Source organism: Heterodontus francisci, chromosome 18 (genome assembly GCF_036365525.1).
Source record: "Heterodontus francisci isolate sHetFra1 chromosome 18, sHetFra1.hap1, whole genome shotgun sequence".
Classification (NCBI taxonomy): domain Eukaryota; kingdom Metazoa; phylum Chordata; class Chondrichthyes; order Heterodontiformes; family Heterodontidae; genus Heterodontus; species Heterodontus francisci.
The window spans coordinates 77,929,649-77,949,971 of NC_090388.1; the positions used below are offsets into that span (position 1 = coordinate 77,929,649).

Genomic DNA, 20,323 nt, shown 5'->3' on the forward strand with positions numbered 1-20,323 from the left:
AGAAGCTCAGCAGGCTGAGAAGAGGTCCCAGAGAAAAGAGAGGCCAGCGAATCCTGCAATTTCTCAGCCCACTGCCTTCATCTGCAGTATGAGACTGCCATGCCAGAGTGGGGCTCCTGAGCCACACCAAGCAATGTTTAACACAGAGTTGACCACAAAGGCGTAAACTATCATCCCACTGGATGAAGGCTGTGAGTAACAAAAAATACCTCTCCGGCCTCTTTGCATCCTCCTCACAGCTTACTTTTCCATCTAGCTTTGTATCAGCAAACTTGGAGATATTACACTCGGTCCCCTCATCTAAGACATTGATATGAATTATAAATAGCTGAAGCCCAAGCACTTACCTCTGCAGCACTCCACTAGCTACACCCTACCATCCTGAAAATGACCCATTTATTCCTACTCTGTTTTCTGTCTGTTAACGAATCCTCAATCCATGCTAACATTACCCCCAATCCCATAGCCTTAATCTTGTGCAATAACCTTGTCATTATCAAATGCCTTCTTAAAATTCAAATATACTACATCTACTGGCTCCCCCCTTTATCTACCCTGCAAGTTACATTTGCAAAAATATTCTAATGGATTTGTTAAACATGATTTCCCTTGTTGACTCCGCCTAATCGTACTGTGATTATCCAAGTGCCCGGTTGCCCCATCTTTAATAGATTCTAGCATTTTCCCTACTACTGGTGCCAGGCCAACTTCCATTTTTTTTCCTCTTTCCCTCCTTTCTTTCTTGAAAAGCAGTGTTACATTTGCTACCTTTCAATCCATAGGGACCATTCTAGAATTTAGGAAATTCTGAAAGTTCAAAACCAAAGCATCCACTATCTCTGCAGCCACCTCTTTTAAAACCCTGTGTAGGTTATCAGGTCCAGAGGATTTGTCACCTTTTAGTCCCATTAATTTCTCTTTTACATATTCTTTACTAAGATTAGTTACTTTAAGATCCTCATTCTCATTAGATTCTTGGTTTCCCACAATTCCCAGTATGTTCTTGGTATCTTCTACTGTGAACACAAAATATTTGTCTAACATCTCTGCCACATTCTTATTCCCCTGTCTCTGCCTTTAGGGATGCATGTTTACTTTCACTAATCTCTTCTTTCTAACATATTTGTAAAAGCTTTCAATCTCTTTTTATTTTTCTTGCGAGTTTACTCTCATTCTATTTTCTCCCTCTATCAATTTGTTGGTCATCCTTTGCTGATTTTTGAAACCCTCCCAATCCTCAGGTTTACTACTCTTTTTAGCAGCATTTTAAATGTTTTAATATAATCCTATAGCTAACTTCTCTATTTAGCCTTGACTGTACCTATTTTCCAATGGTTCATTTATTTCTCAAGGGAATGTATATTCCTTGAGAATTATGTTTTTTTTAAATGTTTGCCATTCCATCTCTACTGTCACATCTTTTCACCTAATTTCTCAATCTACCTCAGCCAACTCATCGTTCATACCTTGTAATTGGTTTTGTTTAAATTTAAAACCCTAGTTCCTGAATTAATGACACCACTTTCAAATTTAATATGAAATTATATCATATTATGGTCACTCCTCCTTCAAGGATCCTTTCCTGAAAGATTAGTAAATAATGCTGTCGCATTACACAATACTCAACCTAAAATAGCCTGTTCCTCAGTTGATTCCTTGACGTATTGTTCTAACAAACTGTCACAAATGCATTCCATGAACTTGCTTCCAAGTTACTTTTGCCAATTCGGTTTGTCCAGTCTATCTGAAGATTGAAGTCCCCCACAATTATTGCATTACACTTGTTAGGTAGAGTTATAGAGTGGGAGAGTTATTATGGCACAGAAGGCAGCCATTCGGGTCACTGAGTCCATGCCAGCACTCTGTAGAGGATTCCAATCAGTCCCACTCCCTGCTCCATCCCCATAACTCTGCAATTTTGTTTCCCTCAAGTGTCCATCCAATTTCCTTTTCAAATCATTCATCAACTTCGCCTCCATCACCTTCATAGGCAGCAAGTACCAGGTCATCACCACTCTCTGCGTAAAAATGTTCTTCCTCACATCCCCCTTGCATCTCTTGCCCAAAACCTTAAATCGGTGTCCTCTAGTCCTTGTACCATCAGCTAAAGGGAACAGCTTTTCTTTGTCTATCCTTCCAAATCTGTCAGAATCCTGTACATCTCTATCAAATGTCCCCTCAATCTCTTTTGCTCCAAGGAGGACAACACCAGTTTCTCCAACCTAACCTTCCAGCTAAAATCTCTCATTCCTGGAACCATTCTGATGAATCTCCACTGCACCTTCTCAAGGACTCTCACATCCTTCCCAAAGTGTGGTTACCAGAACTGGATGCAATACTCTTGTTGTGCCTTAACCAAAGCTTTACAAAGGCTCAACATAACATCTCTGCTTTTGTACTCAATGCCTCTATTTATGAAGCCCAAGATCCCATATGCTTTGCTAACTACTCTCGCAATATGTCCTGCCACCTTCAAAGATCTATGCACATAAACCTCCAGGTCCCCTTGTCCCTGTACACTTTCTAGAACTTTGCCATTTAGTCCATATTGCCCCACCCTATCCCTTCTGCCAAAATGCATCACTTCAAACTTGTCTGTATTAAATTCCATCTGCCACTTGTCTGCCCATTCTGCGAGCCTATCCATGTCCTGTTGCAGTTGATTTGTTTCAGCCTCACTGTTTGCCACTCCTCCAAATTTGGTGTTATTGGCAAATTTTGGGATTTTCCTCTGAATTTATATCCAAAAAAGCAGCGGTCCTAGCAATGAACCATGGGGGCACCACTGTTTACCATCCTCCAGTCTGAAAAACCACCATTTACCACAACTCACTGTTTTCTGTCCTTAAGCCAATTTTTTTATCCAAGCTGACAATGACCCTCCTATTCCATGAGCCTCAATTTTGTTAACCAGCCTTTTAGGTGGTACTCTGTCAAACGCTTTCTTAAAATCAATTTAGACATCATCCATTGCTTTCCCTCATCAACCCTCTCTATTACTTCAACAAAAAAATTCAATTAGATTAGTCAAGCATGATCAGCCTTTTACAAATCCATGCCGGCTCTCCTTAATTAACTTAAACCTCTCCAAGTGTCTGCTGATATTTTCCCTGATTATTGTTTCTAAAACCTTGCCCACCACTGATGTTAAACTAACCAGCCTGTAGTTACTTACACCCACTCTCCAATCCTCTGGCACCTTCCCTATATTTGGGGAAGATCATAAGATTATGGCGAACGCTTCCGCTATTTCCACTCCCGCTTCATTTAGCAACCTGGAATGCAAGTCCTCCAGCCGAGGGGACTAATTCACTCTAAGCATAGCCAACCTTTCCAGTACTTCCTTCCTATCAATTTTCACCTTGTCCATTACGTCTACCAATGCCGGTTCCACCAATACTTGTCAGCAACCTCTTCCTTAGTAACCACCGATACAAAGTACTCATCATTTTAGCCTTGCCCTGCGCCTCTAAGAATATATCACCCTCTTTGTCCCTAATAGGCCCCACCCCGCCTCTAACTACCCACTATTTACGTGCTGGTATAAGATATTTGAGTTTCCATTTATGTTAATTACCATTCAGTCTCATATTCTTTCTTTGCTAGTCTTATTTTCCCCTCTCAACTTATTGTATTTGGCCTGGCTCTAGCTTGAATAATTCACCTAATATGCATCATACACCCTTTTTTTGTTTCATCATATTCCCTACCTCCGTCATCATCCAAGATTACCTGGATTTGACACCCTTACCTTTTGCCATTGTTGGAATGTACCTAGCCTGTACCTGAAACATCTCCTCCTCAAAGTTCACTCATTGTTCCTAAGTTTTTCCAGTCAATCTTTGGTTCTAATTTACCCTGGCTAGAGATCACCTCTCATTCCATTAATATTAGGCCTCTTCCAATTTATGTTTCATGAATTTCCTAATTTATACCCCCTCCAACAATATGATTACTGTTATGGGGGGTCTATAAACTACTCCCACCGTATTTTTTTTATTCATTCATGGGATGTGGGCATCGCTGGCTCGGCCAGCATTTATTGGCTATCCCTAATTGCCCTTGAGAAGGTGGTGGTGAGCTGCCTTCTTGAACCGCTGCAGTCCATGGGAGGTAAGTACACCCATAGTGCTGTTAGGAAGACAGTTTCAGGATTTTGACCCAGCGACAGTGAAGGAACAGCGATATAGTTCCAAGTCAGGATGGTGTGTGACTTGGAGGGGAACTTGCAGGTGGTGGTGTTCCCATGCATTTGCTGCCTTTGTCCATCTAGTTGGTAGAGGTCGCGGGTTTGGAAGGTGTTGTCTCAGGAGCCTTGGTGCGTTGCTGCAGTGCATCTCGTAGATGGTACACACTGCTGCCACTGTGTGTCGGTGGTAGAGGGAGTGAATGCTTGTAGATAGGGGGCCAATCTGACGAGCTGCTTTGCCTGGATGATGTTGAGCTTCTTGAGTGTTGTCGGAGCTGCACCCATCCAGGCAAGTGGAGAGTATTCCATCACACTTCTGACTTGTGCCTTGTAGATGGTGGACAGGCTTTGGGGAGTCAGGAGGTGAGTTACTTGCCGCAGGATTCCTAGCATCTGACCTGCTCTTGTAGCCATGGTATTTATATGGCTACTCCAGTTCAATTTCTGGTTAATGGTAACCTCTAGGATGTTGATAGTGGGGGATTCAGCGATGGTAATGCCATTGAATGACAGGGGGAGATGGTTAGAATCTCTCTTGTTGGAGATGGTCATTGCCTGGCACTTGTGTGGCACGAATGTTACTTGTCACTTATCAACCCAAACCTGGATATTGTCCAGGTCTTGCTGCATTTCTACACGGACTGCTTCAGTATCTGAGGAGTCGCGAACATTGCTGAACATTCAGCCAACATCCCCACTTCTGACCTTATGATTGAAGGAAGGTCATTGATGAAGCAGCTGAAGATGGTTGGGCCAAGGACACTACCCCGAGGAACTCCTGCAGTGATGGCCTGGAGCTCAGATGATTGACCTCCAACAACCACAACCATCTTCCTTTGCGCTCGATATGACTCCAACTAGCGGAGAGTTTTCCCCTGATTCCCATTGGCTCCAGTTTTGCTAGGGCTCCTTGATGTCATACTCGGTCAAATGCTCCCTTGATGTCAAGGGCAGTCATTCTCACCTCACCTCTTGAGTTCAGCTCTTTTGTTCATGTTTGAACCAAGGCTGTAATGAGGTCAGAAGCTGAGTGGCCCTGGCGGAACCCAAACTGAGCGTCACTGAGCAGGTTATTGCTAAGCAAGTGCCACTTGATGGCACTGTTCGTGACACCCTCCACCACTGTACTGATGATTGAGAGTAGGCTGATGGGGCGGTAACTGGCCGGGTTGGACTTGTCCTGCTTTTTGTGTACAAGACATACTGGGCAATTTTCCACATTGCAGGATGGATACCAGTGTTGTAGCTGTACTGGAACAGCTTGGCTAGGGGTGCGGCAAGTTCTGCAATATCCAGTGCCTTCAGTCGTTTCTTGAAATCATGTGGACTGAATCGAATTGGCTAAAGTCTGGCATCTGTGATGCTGGGGACTTCAGGAGGAGGCCGAGATGAATCATCAACTCAGCACTTCTGCCTGCAGATTTGTTGCAAATGCTTCAGCCTTATCTTTCGCACTGATGTGCTGGGCTCCCCCATCATTGAGGATGGGGATATTTGTGGAGACACCTCCTCCAGTTAGTTGTTTAATTGTCCACCATTCACAGCTGGATGTGGCAGGACTGCAGAGCTTAGATTTGATCCGTTGGTTATGGGATCGCTTAGCTCTGTCTATCACATGCTGCTTACGCAGCTTGGCACGCAGATAGTCCTGTGTTGTAGCTTCACCAGGTTGACACCTCATTTTGAGGTATGCCTGGTGCTGCTCCTGGCATGCCCTCCTGCATTCTTCATCGATCCAGGGTTGGTCTACTGGCTTGATGGTAATGGCAGAATGGGGATATGCTGGGCCATGAGGTTACAGATCGTGGTTGAATACAATTCTGCTGCTGCTGATGGCCCACAGCACCTCATGGATGCCCAGTTTTGCATTGCTAGATCTGTTCTAAATCTATCCCATTTAGCACAGTGGTAGTGCCACACAACACAATGGAGGGTATCTTCAATGTGAAGGCGGGACTTTGTCTCCACAAGGACTGTGCGGTGGTCACTCCTACCAATACAGTCATGGACAGATGCATCTGCAACAGGCAGATTGGTGAGGACGAGGTCAAGTATGTTTTTCCCTCGTGTTGGTTCCCTCAACTCCTGCCACATACCCAGTCTAGCAGCTATGTCCTTTGAGACTCGGCCAGCTCGGTCAGTAGTGGTGCTACCGAGGCACTCTTAATGATGGTCATTGAAGTCCCCCACCCAGAGTACATGCTGTGCCCTTGCCACCCTCAGTGCTTCCTCCAAGTGATGTTCAACATAGAGGAGTACTGACTCATCAACTGAGTGAGGGCAGTAGGTGGTAATCAGCAGGAGGTTTCCTTGTCCATGTTTGACATGATGCCATGAGACTTCATGGGGTCCGGAGTCGATGTTGAGGAATCCCAGGGCAACTCCCTCCCAATTGTATACCACTGTGCCGCCACCTCTGCTGGGTCTGTCCTACCAGTGGGAAAGGACATACCCAGGGACATTGTCTGTCAGGTATGATTCCGTGTGTATGACTGTGTCAGGCTGTTGCTTGAATAGTCAGTGGGACAGCTCTCCCAAATGTCTTATTTTATAGCTCCATCCATATTGATTCAACATCCTGATTTTCTGGGCTAAGATCCCTTCTTCCTACTGCCTTTACCTCACCCTTTGTTGTCAGGGCTATGCCACCTCCTTTGTATTTTGCCTATCTTTTCTTTAAAAAAAGCAGTCAAGTACCCCAGAGTAGTTAGTTCCCAACCTCGGTCATCCTTCAACCACTTCTCAGTAATTGTTGCTAGATCAAACTCATTTATCTGTTCCGTCCTGATCCACTCTGCTTGATTTTTACACAAATCGCTACTCTGCTCTGCAGCAGTCACTTTTGTCTTCACTTATAAATTTACCCTTATATGAATCCTCCCTTCCCCTTTTTAGTTTAAAGCCCTATCTACCACCCTTGTTATTCAATTCACCAGAATACTGGTCCCAAACTGGTTTTAAGTGGAGTCTGTCCCAACAAAACAACACCCTCTTTCCCCAGTACTAATGCCATTGCTGCATCAACTGAAACCTCTACCTCCCACATCACTATTTCAGCTGTGCATTAAAACCGCTAATCTGTTGTGCCTGTTCCAATTTACGTGTGGCTCAGGTAGTAATTCAGAGATTATTATCTTTGAGGTTCTGCTTTTCATTTTGTACTCTAACTCTTCAAACTCGCTCAGCAGAGCCTCATTCCTAGTTCTACCTTTGTTGCTAGTTCCTACCTGGACCACAAGAACTGGATCCTCTCCCTCATCCTCCAAGCTTTTCTCCAAGTGCGAGGAGATATCCTTAACCCTGGCACTGGGCAGGCAATACAGTCTTCGGGACTTCCAGAGTGCGGTATCTAATCCCCGACTAAACTATCCGTTCATCATTATCACATGGCTTTTCACCTTCCCTACTTGAATGACCTTGTGTGCCATGATGCCGTGGTCAATTTTTCTATCCTTCCTGCAGTCTTTGCTCTCATCCATATCAGTAATAAGTAATAAGAACAAAAATTACTGGAAATACTCGGCAGGTTTGGAAGCATCTGTGGAGAGAGAAGCAGAGTTAACGTTTCAAGTCAGTGACCTTTCATCAGAAGTGGCAAAGGTTAGAAATGTAATAGGTTTCAGTAATAAGTACTTCGTAGATTTTGGACAATGGCAAAGACCGAGGTACTTCCACCACTGCATTTGCAGTCCCCTTCTCTGGCTGAGTCACAGTGGCATCCTCCTGTCCCTGACTACTAACCAAATCTAAATCAATGGACTTCCTCCTGGTTCACAATGTCCCTGACCCTAATGCATCGCAATGTCTGTACCTCAGACTCCAGCTCAACAACTCTGAGCCCAAGTTCCTTGAGCTGCAGACACTTATTGCAGATGTGGTTGCCTGGGATCACATTGCTCTCCACGAACTTGTACATGCTACAGATGTGGCATACCTCCTGCACTGCCATCGCTATCTAACCTTGTTGTATGTATTTAATTAATTAAATAAGGAGCACTTCCTTACTTCATTCCCCTCTGCACCAAATTCAAACTTCCCAATCTGTTTACGATGCTCTCCATTCATGTTGTGATTGTGGTTATGTTCTACGCTTCAGCACCTGCATCCTGAAATGCCATGGTAAGTCAGAGAAGCTCTGACCAGAATCTTTCAGATAACCTTGGAGAAGGAAGTTTTGCCAGAGGAATAGAAGCTCATCCATCTAATACCTCTGTTTAAAAAGAGTTAAACCAGTTAACTATAAACCCATCAGCTTTACATTAGCAGTGGGTAAGCTTTCCAACCCATCATGGAGGCTAAAATTTATACTCCCCTAAACAGAGATGGTAGCACAAAATAAAAGGCAATTTGTGACTGAAAAATTTAATAAAGAAATAATGCAAGCACATAAGAGTGTATTAATTATTAAAAATACAGTGGATGTTGCGTAAAAGGAGTTTTGAAAAGTGCTTGATAAGGCATCACATTGGCACTTGTTGATATTATTAAGGCCGTTATAAAGTGAATGTGGCAGCATGGATAGTAATTTTGTTAAAGAGAAAGAGGGACAGAAGTGGTTAATGGATGTTTTGGACTGAAGAGATGTGAATAATGGTATCCCCCGATGTTAATGATGGGAAACTGTTCCAAACATACATGAATGATCTGGACTTAGGTGTTGGGGTACAATATCAGAATCTTCATATGACACAGAAATAGAGAGTTTTGTTAACTCTGAAGACAACTGCAAGTGGCATGAAGAGAACAAAGGTTAATAGACTGGACAAAGAGATTTCAGATAAAATGTAATGCAGAGAAATAATAGCGGTTCCATTTCAGGTTAAACAGTAAGAGGATACCAAATGATAAAACATGAATGTAAAGATCAAAGAGACATGATGGTTCAGATAGAAAACTCTTCACATGTGGAGTAAAGGCTGCAAAAAATAAATAACATATAGGATGCAAGGTTTATAAGAGGGGATACAGACAACAAATGAAAAGAGATAATGCTAAACATAAACAACTCTGGTTGTTAGTGAGAATGTGCACCCTGATTTTAACTTACCCCATCTGGTGGGAACGGGCCAAGTTTGGGTCAGAAGCCTGTTTTACATTCTACCCAAATCTAATATCCATTGATGTCAGTGGAGTATAAAATGGAGTGAGGTGCAAATAGGTGTTGGACCCAATATACCCCGTTGCCACTGGGACTTTAGGTGAAAATAAAGCCTTTAAATAACCCACTTTTGGAAGGTTGACAAGGCCATAAGAGTATGCGCAGCAAAGATTCACTAAGAAATGATTGTGGTTAAATATATGAAGAAGGATAAGTTACAAAACTAAGAGGAAAAAGTAAGTTAATGGGACTAAATGGATAGTTCCTTCGAAGATCCATGACAGACGCACTAAGCTGATTAACTGCACAGAAGCATCCAAATTCCACGGCTTTGATTTTAACTTAGTATGGGATCAATGCATGGTGGAATCCAGGGCATGCAATAAACTTGCAAGCCGAGGCTCAAAGAGATTTCAACTCCCAAACATAATTTTCATATTCAGGCTCTGGCTCCCACTTGAAACAGTGCCTGGGAGACAAGCAGAAGCAGGAACTCTGACGGCAGACATCTCCCCACCCCAGTCGATGGGATGACCCATAGCTGTGAAATAAGTGACGAGCTGGGTGCCTAGAAGGGATTGTGTTCAGTGGAGGGAGGAAGCTGGGTGCTAAGGAAGCCCAATTTTTGTTTGTGGAGCCCATAAGTGCAACTCTGCTCCACGTGGCCCACAAGGAATCCTAAAACATGTTAAACTTACCCTTTTTAGGCCTCTTCTAGAGAAAGTCAAAACAACCTAAAACATGTTATCAGCCCTCGTATGTCACGGCAATGAGAAGTGGACTTTAATAACGAATAATTAACAGTGTACAATATAGTTCAAACAATGAGCCTGAACTCCAAACTAATGAATTGCCCCATCCAATTCCAAGGGTCAAGACTAAATATGCTGTGGGTACCTGAAGTTCCACATGCCGCTTGAAATGTTGACTCAGTACGTCCTTAATTGACCTGACCACATCCTGCAGTGTCGTCACCTTGTTAGAGAGCACTGGAGAAGAAAGCATTTGCATTAAATATCCTCCCGCCACTTGCAAACATTCTGTACTTTTGTTTGAGATGTTACATACCAATCAACAGATTGGGCTGATAATCATTTTCTTAAGTCAACAACCCACAAGCAAAAGTTAGAAACCAAATCCTCAAGACAGATGAGGACAGTAGCTCCACAGAATGGGGGTGAGAGAGAGATGAAAGAAGAGAGAAATGAAAACAAATGCATGAATTATTTGACATAGCAGGTTGGCAATATTCTACGAACAAATGTTTGGAACCTGCAGTATTTCCACACTGATTTATTGCCCAAATAATATCTAATTAATTTATTTGAATTGATCAACATGAACTAAAAACAGAACTTTGATATACAGTTTAAAACGAGCCATTTCTCTCAAATGTGGCTCCAGTGCTTCAGTTCAACATGTCCGACAATGATATAACCATGCTAAAAATGTAACTGAGTTGAATTATTTTTTGGTAGTGTTGCTTTTCCTCCTCTTTTAGTCTCTGAAATAAGCCCACATCATCATCATATTCATTATTACGTTCAACCCCACCTCATGAGAGCACTACAACTAGCTGAAAGAATGTAGAACTTCATAACCTGGGGTTGACTAGCCCTCTACCTGGAGGAAGCATACAAAAGGTAGATATGCATCAGAAAGGTAACCCTACTCATCTAAGCTTATCCCCCGCCCACCACCCCAGAATGAGCTTAATTCTGTCCACCAAAACATCTTGTGGCTTCTTAAACGATGCAGTTAAGTTGCCCTGCCTTTTCATAGTAAATGCTTTAATCTGAAGTAATGCTCCGAATTAATGATCTTCAGCACCTCCACTCGATATCACTCAAGTGTCAACTTGGTCTACTTGGCTGAGTCAGAAAGTTGTGGGTTCAGGCCCCATTCCACTGGAACACAATCTAAGCTGACAGTGAAGTGCAACGCTAAGGGAGCTGCATTGCTAGAAGTGCTGTCTTTCGGGTGAGACTTTAAACTTAGGTGCCATCTACCTGCCTCAGTTGTTTCCAAAGTATGTTTAATATCCCAACATGCTTTTCAAAGTGGAGTTGGGAGCTGCCTTGGTTTTGACAAAAACAGAGAATTGCCACCTTTGTTAGATTACTTATTGAATTCTTCTTTGCTGGCCACAGTACACACAGGGTTATGGTTAGATACTATGGCGGAATTTTCCCAAGCAAGTGGAGGCAGGTTTGAGTGCATATGGAGAGTTAAATCCCCTAAAAGTGACGTTGGGTTGGGATCCCAACATCACTCTGCCCTCTTCTGGGTTTCACCAGGATGAGATTAAAGGCAAGAGGGGAAACCCCAATACAGCTGTCGGGTAAGTAATTAAAATATTCAAATAGATAACATTAAGTATTGTTTTAATCCTCAATTCTAAATTCAACAGCCAGGGCACATGCTGCTGATCGGTCAGCAACTCACCAGGGTGAACGAGGCAAACGCAAGTGTGAAGAGCAAGTGAAATGGACCAGCTGGGAAGGCTTTGATCAGTGAAATAGAAACAGTTCCAGCTACAGTCAGATGAGAAGCTGCTTATCATAGCACTTTTTCTCTGAGAGAGTGCAATCACTGCTTGACAGGTGTTTGCCAATGGGTTCACCTGACTAACGCTTAACTCACCTTCAACTGCACTTCCCTGCAGCCAGTGTTCACAATGGCATGGGAGCAACTTATGCAGCTCCATCATGTGCCTCTGATGAGGGACAAGAGAAACAACACTACCACTAACAGCACCAACAGGAGCAATACCATGAGCAACCTTCTCCTCAGTCACATGCCCCTCCACAGGGGAGAGGGAATGGACAGCTAGGAGGAGGGATGACCTAACACAGGATCTGCAGGCAGAGAAGCAACTCTCTCAACGTGTCGGAGCACCAGTGCCTCATGAATGACATCTGTAGTCTCCTGGAACAAGACCTCCTTCCCAGTGGAATAGGTGGGCGTGCACTGCTAGTGACTGATAAGGTGCCTGTCACTGGAGGCCAGCCGCCATGAACCAGCAAATGGAATAGCTTTTCTTTGTCTACTCTATTCAAACCTGTCAGAATCTTGTACACTCTCAGGAAGGCAGCATTCATGCTCCCACCCCACCAGTGCCCTTGGTGTTTCCCATCAGTCAGTCAGCCAGCCAGCCCATCACAGGCTCCTGCCACCCAGGCCAAGATGGTGCAGTCTGAAGCCAGGCCTGCTAGGCCCAGAGCTGCTCAAGGTCGTCCTTCAAGGCCACCTGCAATCACTGAAATTCAGCAGCCTTCCATCAAGCATGCTGCAGCCACTGGAGTAGCAGTAGGACGGGCAAAGGCACATGGAGGGCAGGCACTGAGGGAATACTGAAGGATGATAAGTTTAATTATGTATGAATATGACATGATTCAATTTATAAATACTTTGTTACATTCATTTTGTGTTGGCTTTCATTTTTGTATTGTGGCCAATAGGATGATATATTGGTCAGTAACAGAGTGAAGACAAGGAGTGTGAAACTGTTGGTGAATAAGGAATTGCAGTTACTGGTACTGCACTCAAATTAGTTCTTCATGGACAGCCCAGAAAGGGGCTGTCCAGGTTGCAACGACCCTTCCTCTTCCTCCATATACTTTCCTCCTCAGCGACTTGCCGGATAGATGATGGCAAGGGCTGTCCCCTCATGATGGCAATGCTGTATCAGATATTGAAACTGCAGAAAGAACTGTAACTCATGGTTGAGACTTTCGCAGGGTATCCAACCATGAAGATATACATGAAGTGCTTAAGATTGACTAAAAAAATCCACCATGCTTTGAGACATTGGGAGCAGGGCTAGTGGGCAAGTTTGTTTTGCTCTAGCTTGTTATGGGATACCTCGGGAAATAATTTTCTCACATGGGAGCCAGACTGTGTTATCAAGAGAGGATAAAGAATAGTTATTGAAAAGGCTATAAACAAGACTTCGACAGTCTGGAAAAGCAGATGTGTGTCAGTCAGTGTTCTTGAGACTTGATAAGCACAACTAATTACTAGCCAAACAAAGAAGGTTCAGGCTTCATATGTGGAAAATTGCCCACTTAGGCGACCTGAACGGTGATCAACCGAAGCACATCACAAGGTGAGGATCAGCTCCCAACATAGTGCATGCTGATGAAACTTTAACTGTTTATGTCAGGCAAACCCCCCACCTGCCAAGACTGAGGCATACATTATGTCGCCACATGAAGATTAAAACTTAAAACTGACAGCCCCTGACTGGAAAGACATTTGAATAGTAACAGATAGTGTTGGAACAATGGGGACCCAGTCGTTGCTTCCCCAATACACAGGAGAAGTGGTCAGACCAGTATTGGTCACATGACTGACTGACTGTTGGAGGTTTTGAATTTGAACTTCCAAAAGAGAACTTGAAATCAGAAAGCCGCGTGCTCCTGGAACTGAAGCAGAACCTCTCCAGTCCTGCCTGCCTCCATCTCTTTCCCACAGAACTGAATCTTGTGAAAACACGTGAACCTCAAAGAGAGAAAAGTCCCCTACGTGAACAAGGTTTAAGAACAACACTGGGCCCCGACAAACAGCAAGACTACCTACAATCAAGTGAGCTCGAAGCACAGTAAACAAGAAACTCTTCTGATATTGCCTCGAACCCCTCTCTACTATATTTTCTTCTCTTTTCTGTCCCTATTTGCATGTGTGTATCGCGTGTGCATGCTAGCGTGGGTGCATCCTATATTCACAGGAGTGAACAGTATTAGAGTTTAAGTTTAAGGTTTAATAGATTTAATCTTTCTTCTTTAAACCTGAGAAAACCTGGTGTGTTGGTTTCTTTGCCTTATAATTGGAAAGCTTTGAACAAGGATTCGCAAAGGGGGAGCTCAAACACAATGTTTTTCAGAATAAAACCCTGTTACAATAAGACAAGGCGAAGATAGTAACAGACCTCTAGACACCTTTCTCACCTGGTCGTAACAGAGTAAAAGTAAGTAATTTTTGAATTTTGGTACTGCAGTCAAGAGAGAGAGAGAGAGAGAGAAAGAGAGAGAGTGGAGTAATCTGGTCAACCACTGAAGCCTACAATCAAAGTGGAACTGACCATATACAGAAGATATGATCCTCTTGTAACTCCATATTTCTGTGCATTCTATTGCTTAACTAACAGTGTATTGATTGTACTGCATTGCAAAAGAGTAGTAAAGACTTTTAGTGGTTAACTGAAGCTCAAGTGTGATCGCATTATTGCTGTAATTCTTGCGTCATAACTCTAAAACCTGTTAGGAACAAGTAAAGTCTTACAGTTGTGCAGCATGCAGCAGACCACCATAAATCTTGAGACCCACTCAGTCGAGTACTGCAGGGCTCATCCAGAGCAGTTCAGGCAGTAGAACTATGGTTTCTACATGCCAAACATCTGTTCTATCACAGTTCTTCTGGCACCATGGCTCTCATTGAACACATGCTGTGCACACGTGCATGGCTGCCAACCAGAATTATGAGCTACGTCATCAGCAGATAATCCTCGTCACCCATTAGCCACCCTTTAGTCTGCCATGGTGGCTGAAATGCAGATGGTACACTGGACTACTACAGAATGAAGACATTGTGACTGCTGCCATGATATCTGCCATTGACCTGCATGATGCACTGCCTATAGTCAGACACCAGCTAGCCGTCAAGGCAATGGAATGCCTTTCGGTTCCGGTACATTACAGAGTAGACATGCAGCACTGCGAAGCGGGGTGTGCAGGAAATGGCACTCTGCACCATGGGGAAGCCTGCAATCATAGCAAAGCCGCATGCTCACTCCATCTGCTTGTCGCTGGCAAGGGACAATGAAATGTAGTTAGCTCTCACTGAACAGAGAGCCTCAGAGACCTCCTTTACACAACAGTGCTGGCAAACTGCAAGATGTTGGAAATATCTCCAGCTCCAACCTGGAAGGAGTCAGACACATTAAGGTTTATTGCCATGAGTAAAGTAGTCCTTGCCTTGCTCTGTGATTGGAGTTACGGCTGCAGCAGGTGAGGACATCCTTATAAAAGCGCAGATGTCTTGCACACTGTTCCTCGCTGAGGTTGAGGTAGGAGGATTGCTCCCTGAACACCCTGGTCAGATACGGCCTCCTGCTGAGAGTCCTACTCCACTCCCTCCTTCTTCTAGAAGCTTGTCTTGCTCTGCAAGCACTCTGATCATTCTTCCAGTTCTGCTCTATTCTAATGTGAAGGTCTATGAGTGCACCCATGCCTGGGAGCAACTGGTTTGTGCAGAAGCCTTGAAGTCAGCAAAAAGTCCTTCAGCACCTGCCACACCACTCCCTGTAGACTTTTTCAACTTGAAACAATTATGGGAAGAACGAAACACTTGTAGAATCATACCAACAGCCAGAAGAAATCAATCAGCAACTAACCTGGAAATAGTTGATAATCCCTTTAAATAGCACTGGGGTGGGAAGCTTCTGCTGCTGAATGCACGTTCAGCTGCACAAGCTTAAGAGAGGGCATCAGCTGGAGTGTTAAACTCCAAAATGGCAGCAATATCAATATATGCTGGTTGGCGTCATGACTTGCCTGCTATGCGCATCTCTAGGAGACGTTAACTGCATAGACGTTAATGTCTTCACCAATATGGCACCCAGCAAGATTCACAGCAGAAATGCACACAGACACAGTGGAAGCCATTTTGGTCCAGGAACAGCACCCATTGTACCCTAACAGCAGCAGCTACTGAACCCAATTTCACGTCGCACGACTCTCTTTCATGGTCAGGTTGTTACAGTATTATTTTGACACCAGTTTAGCTCGCACTCCTTACATATCAATTGGGACATCATTCCTTTTGCAAAAATAATAATGCACATTAATAAACATCCATCTAATATTGTCTCTAGCTATTTTATTTAATTGAGAAAGCAAGTTTTAAGGTCAAGGTTCATTGTGTAGTACACCATGAAGTTCAAAAAAGTGGATGCATGAATAAATCCAAGTTTCTAGATAATAATTTAGAAAACGAGGGCCTGGAGCGAACACACTGGAGTTCCTAAGTGGAATATTCTCAGTGGCAATGGAAGAGTTTAAAACAAAGCCAGGATTTTCATTTCCAATTCGAACAGCACTAAAATATAATTGCATATTGCACCTAATAGGTGTTTCACTTACACACCCATCTGATATGACAGCATATTTAATATCCTATATAAGCCTCATCCCTTTCCATCCTTTGTTCCAAATAATATGCCATAGTTAATATATTAACATGCATTATATAAATTTTAGCTAAAACTATTCTACTTTATGTAAAAAAAAGAATCACAACTGATATTCTTAAAATGTTATCATCCTGCAGAGGAGTGACATGAGTGAGCACAAGCCCTAAACTAAAGAGCAGTGATCGAAGAAATCCAATCACATACTCCGTTATGAAGAGTATCTTCTGGCAGACTTGTCAAAATAACGAAGTAGTTCATGTTCGGCCTTTTACCTATTGAATTTATTGAAGTGGACAGTAAATTTTGAAATCTAAGGAGCTGATTTAAAAAGCAAGTCTGAAGTCGATCAGGACTTCTGCGTCAGGTAACTGTGTCAACAATCTAAAAGAACTTCAGTAAAAATATCTTTTAAAAAAATCCATCACCCCCTTGCTGATTTGTAAAGTATTGTGTTTCCTTTGCAGTTTGATGTAAATCTAATATTACAGTAATGCATTAAATATCCCTTATCACATGGATATAAATCTGAGTGGGACTGTCCTATATTAATACTGAACTCAGTTTTGTACAGACAGAAAATCTATGTAACCTTACGCTGCATTTGCACTCGCTTTAAACTGACCAAATTAAGCAACTCAAGATGGGCAAGGCCTCTTCATTTAAAATTTAATAGTGCATTCAAACCTACAATATTGAACTGAAATACTTACCTGCTGTCACAAGGTAGGAATCAGGTTCATTAACATCGCACACAAAATTCTGAGCTGTTGCAGAAACCAGTGTCCTGGCAGTCGTGGAGAGTGTGGGTTTTGAAGCTACACTGCTGGCAGCCATAGTTGTACCACCACCACGTGGAGGGGTTGATGTGAAATTGCTGATTTGGATGTTGGTGGTCGGTACAGTCAACATTGTCAAAGGGATGGGATCTGAAGAGTTCCCAATTGGGATTTTGCTGGTTGGTCCAGTCAACATTGTCACAGGGGTGGGATCTGAAAAGTTCCCAAATGGTGGTGGAGATGGAATCAGCAAGAATGAAGTAGCAATATGAATTGTCTCTGTTAACGATGGAGAAACATCTGGAAAAATATGTGGGTTTGAAATAGAAGAATATGGCAGTTCAATAGTGGAGCTTGGAGTAACCACAGGATCTGTGATGATAGCAATTGTGGAAGTTAGAAAACTTGAACTGATTACAGTGCTGCTGTCTATGACACTTGATTCAAAAACAGGTGGCATCAATGTGGGTTGTATTGTTTCAACTGAAGGCGACACTGTCTCAAAAAAAGGTGCCATTTCTGCAATGCTATTAGAATAGGCATTGATGAATGAAGTTTCAAGAATTACTGCAAGATTTGTAGGGTTAGCAGTTGCTGCCAGTATATTCAATGTTGTGGACTCTGGTTTTAGAAATGAGGACTCCAGAGTTAAAATACTCAACAACTTTTCACGAGTTGCTGTCTCAAACACAGTAAAAGTTTCAAGCTGTGGTTCAAATAAACTTAAGTATTCTGTCGCCAGGACACTACTTGCTTCTGTTGACAAGATCCTGAAAGAGGAAAACAAATCCAGAGGTGGTTCTAGGATGCTGGTCAGTTCAAGGGATTCACTTGCTAAAAACTCTGGCAAGTGTGTAGTTACCGGTGAGGGATAACTTGCATTTTCATTCAGAGGTAAAGTTGGTTTCAGATGCATGCTAGTTACAACGAAAGGCAAGTACTCACTAACTGTAAATGACAATAATGCCGGGGTTTCTTCCATCAGCAGTGAAGGACTAACTGTGCTAATATCTAAATTATCCTCAAAAGATGAATACAATGGATGACTTGAAGGATGAATAGCTGAAGGATAGATGGTGTAGTAAGATGAGAATGTTAATGATGGTTTGGCCAAAGCTGTGAATCTTGAAGAAACTGTTAGAAGTGGCCTTGCTAGAAAGTGGGTGTCATAGGCTTCAGATTCTAGCAATTCTGGATCAAATGAATCAAAGACCAAACTGGATTCCAGAACAAACCCAGCAGTCTTTGAGACACTGAGCATTGTAATTTTCGGGTCATCACCAGATCCAAAATCATCACCGAATGACTGTGTGTGAAATAAACCAGATGGAGAAAGTAAAGCTCTATGAGTAGAGAGGGATGTAAACAGATTCATGGAAAGCACATTGAACTCAGTCAGTATTGCTCCATCAGTTACTGAGTTACTGTCAGATAAAGCAGCATCAGCAGATGTTGATAGTCGAGTTAAGTCAGATCTTGAACTTTTTTCAGAAACAAGTTCTGATGTTAAAGCATTATGGAACAAAGTTTCAACGTGATCAACAGAAGATTCTCCGGTGATTTCAAACTTTCCTGTGCTACTTAGGAATGCAATGTCATTTGAGGTTGGAGAAATCTCATCTTCCATATGATGAGGAAAGATGCTCTCTGTTCTGGAAGATGTAATGTCAATGTAGTTCAGCAGAATTGTTTCACTGTACTCTGTGATATCCAAATCTGTCAGTACTGTAATTATGGTGGGTTGCCATGTACCATGGTTACTGACAGCAGCTGAAGAGAATTGTGGATTTACAGGTTCAAACAGTTGTTTGCTTGATGCCAGAATAGGTATACCCCACGCTGTTTGAAAGGATAATGGGTAAACTGAGATGGAACTAGAAAGAAGAGTCGATGAGATAGGGGGTTCTGATGATTGCCTGGTGGTACTGCTTCTCTGAAAACCAAATGGAATCACTGATGATGTTGGTGTAATCAAATGCAGTGATGTAATTGTTTGGTACTCTTCAGTAACTATTGTAGCCCTGGGTTCTGATAAAGGGGTGACTTCTATGTTGTTATGACCAGTTGAAGATCCCAGGTGATCAGACAGCACAATCTTCCCTGACCAAATGAGGTCTCTTATTTGTGTCATGACCCCTTCAGAGTTTAGATGAATCCCTTCTTTTAGGTTCAAACTTGACTGCAAGGCTGATTGCACAAGGGTGCTGCTTGTTAACATCCCCCCTTCCTGTTTTATTAAAGCAGTGTCCACTGTGCCATTTAGTCCCAGACTTTGCTCATGTACTCTGCCTGCCAATAATGCATCGTCAGAGAAGTATTCATCTGCAAGAGAACAGAAAACAAATATTAAACACAGCTCTGCTGTAATTTAGTGTGATATGAAACATACCAACATGTAAAACCTAATCTATGGATGCTGGAACTATCTTGTTCTAATTATTGCTGAAATTTTCAATAGGAAACTTTCACACATTTTCGTAGCCAAGAGATAGCTCAATGTAAGCATTCATTATCTCATTACGTGGGAAGGGGAGGATTGAATTCAACAACATTAAATAACTATGCCTGCAAAACATTTGTAAATACAGCAGTTCTGAACACAAACACAAACTGAAGTAATTAAACATTTTAAAATAGTGCAAGGCTGTGTTTTGACAATCCAGTCAGGACCTTCCCTGGTTTCAGAAAAGGTCCTTACAGATTAGCAACTGCAAAACAAGTGCCAGGCAATGGCCATCTCCAACAAGAGAGAATCTAACCATTGCCCCTTGACATTCAATGGCATTACCATCACTGAATCCCCCACTATCAACATCGTAAGGGTACCACTGACCAGAAACTGAACTGTAGACATATAAATACCATGGCTACAAAAGCAGGTCAGAGGCTAGGAATCCTGAGGCACGTAATTCACCACCAGACTCCCCAAGGCCTGTCCACCATCTACAAGGCACAAGTTAGGAGTGTGATGGAACACTCTCCACTTGCCTGGATGGGTGCAGTTCCAACAACACTCAAGAAGCTCGACACCATCCAGGACAAAGCAGCCCGCTTAATTGGCACCCCGT

General features: G+C 42.8%; 1 protein-coding gene across 5 annotated transcripts in view; it reads right to left on the minus strand.

Annotated features, from left to right (window-relative positions):
- Positions 1 to 20,323, minus strand: part of si:ch211-1e14.1 (UPF0606 protein KIAA1549) — a 405,473-nt gene that overhangs the window by 220,833 nt on the left and 164,317 nt on the right. For all 5 annotated transcript variants that reach the window (XM_068051054.1, XM_068051057.1, XM_068051053.1 and 2 more), the window contains 2 exons: positions 17,190 to 19,577; positions 10,185 to 10,276 (listed from right to left, as the gene is read on the minus strand). In XM_068051054.1, the coding sequence (XP_067907155.1) occupies positions 10,185 to 10,276; positions 17,190 to 19,577 (2,480 nt within the window). The remainder of the gene's footprint in view (positions 1 to 10,184; positions 10,277 to 17,189; positions 19,578 to 20,323) is intronic.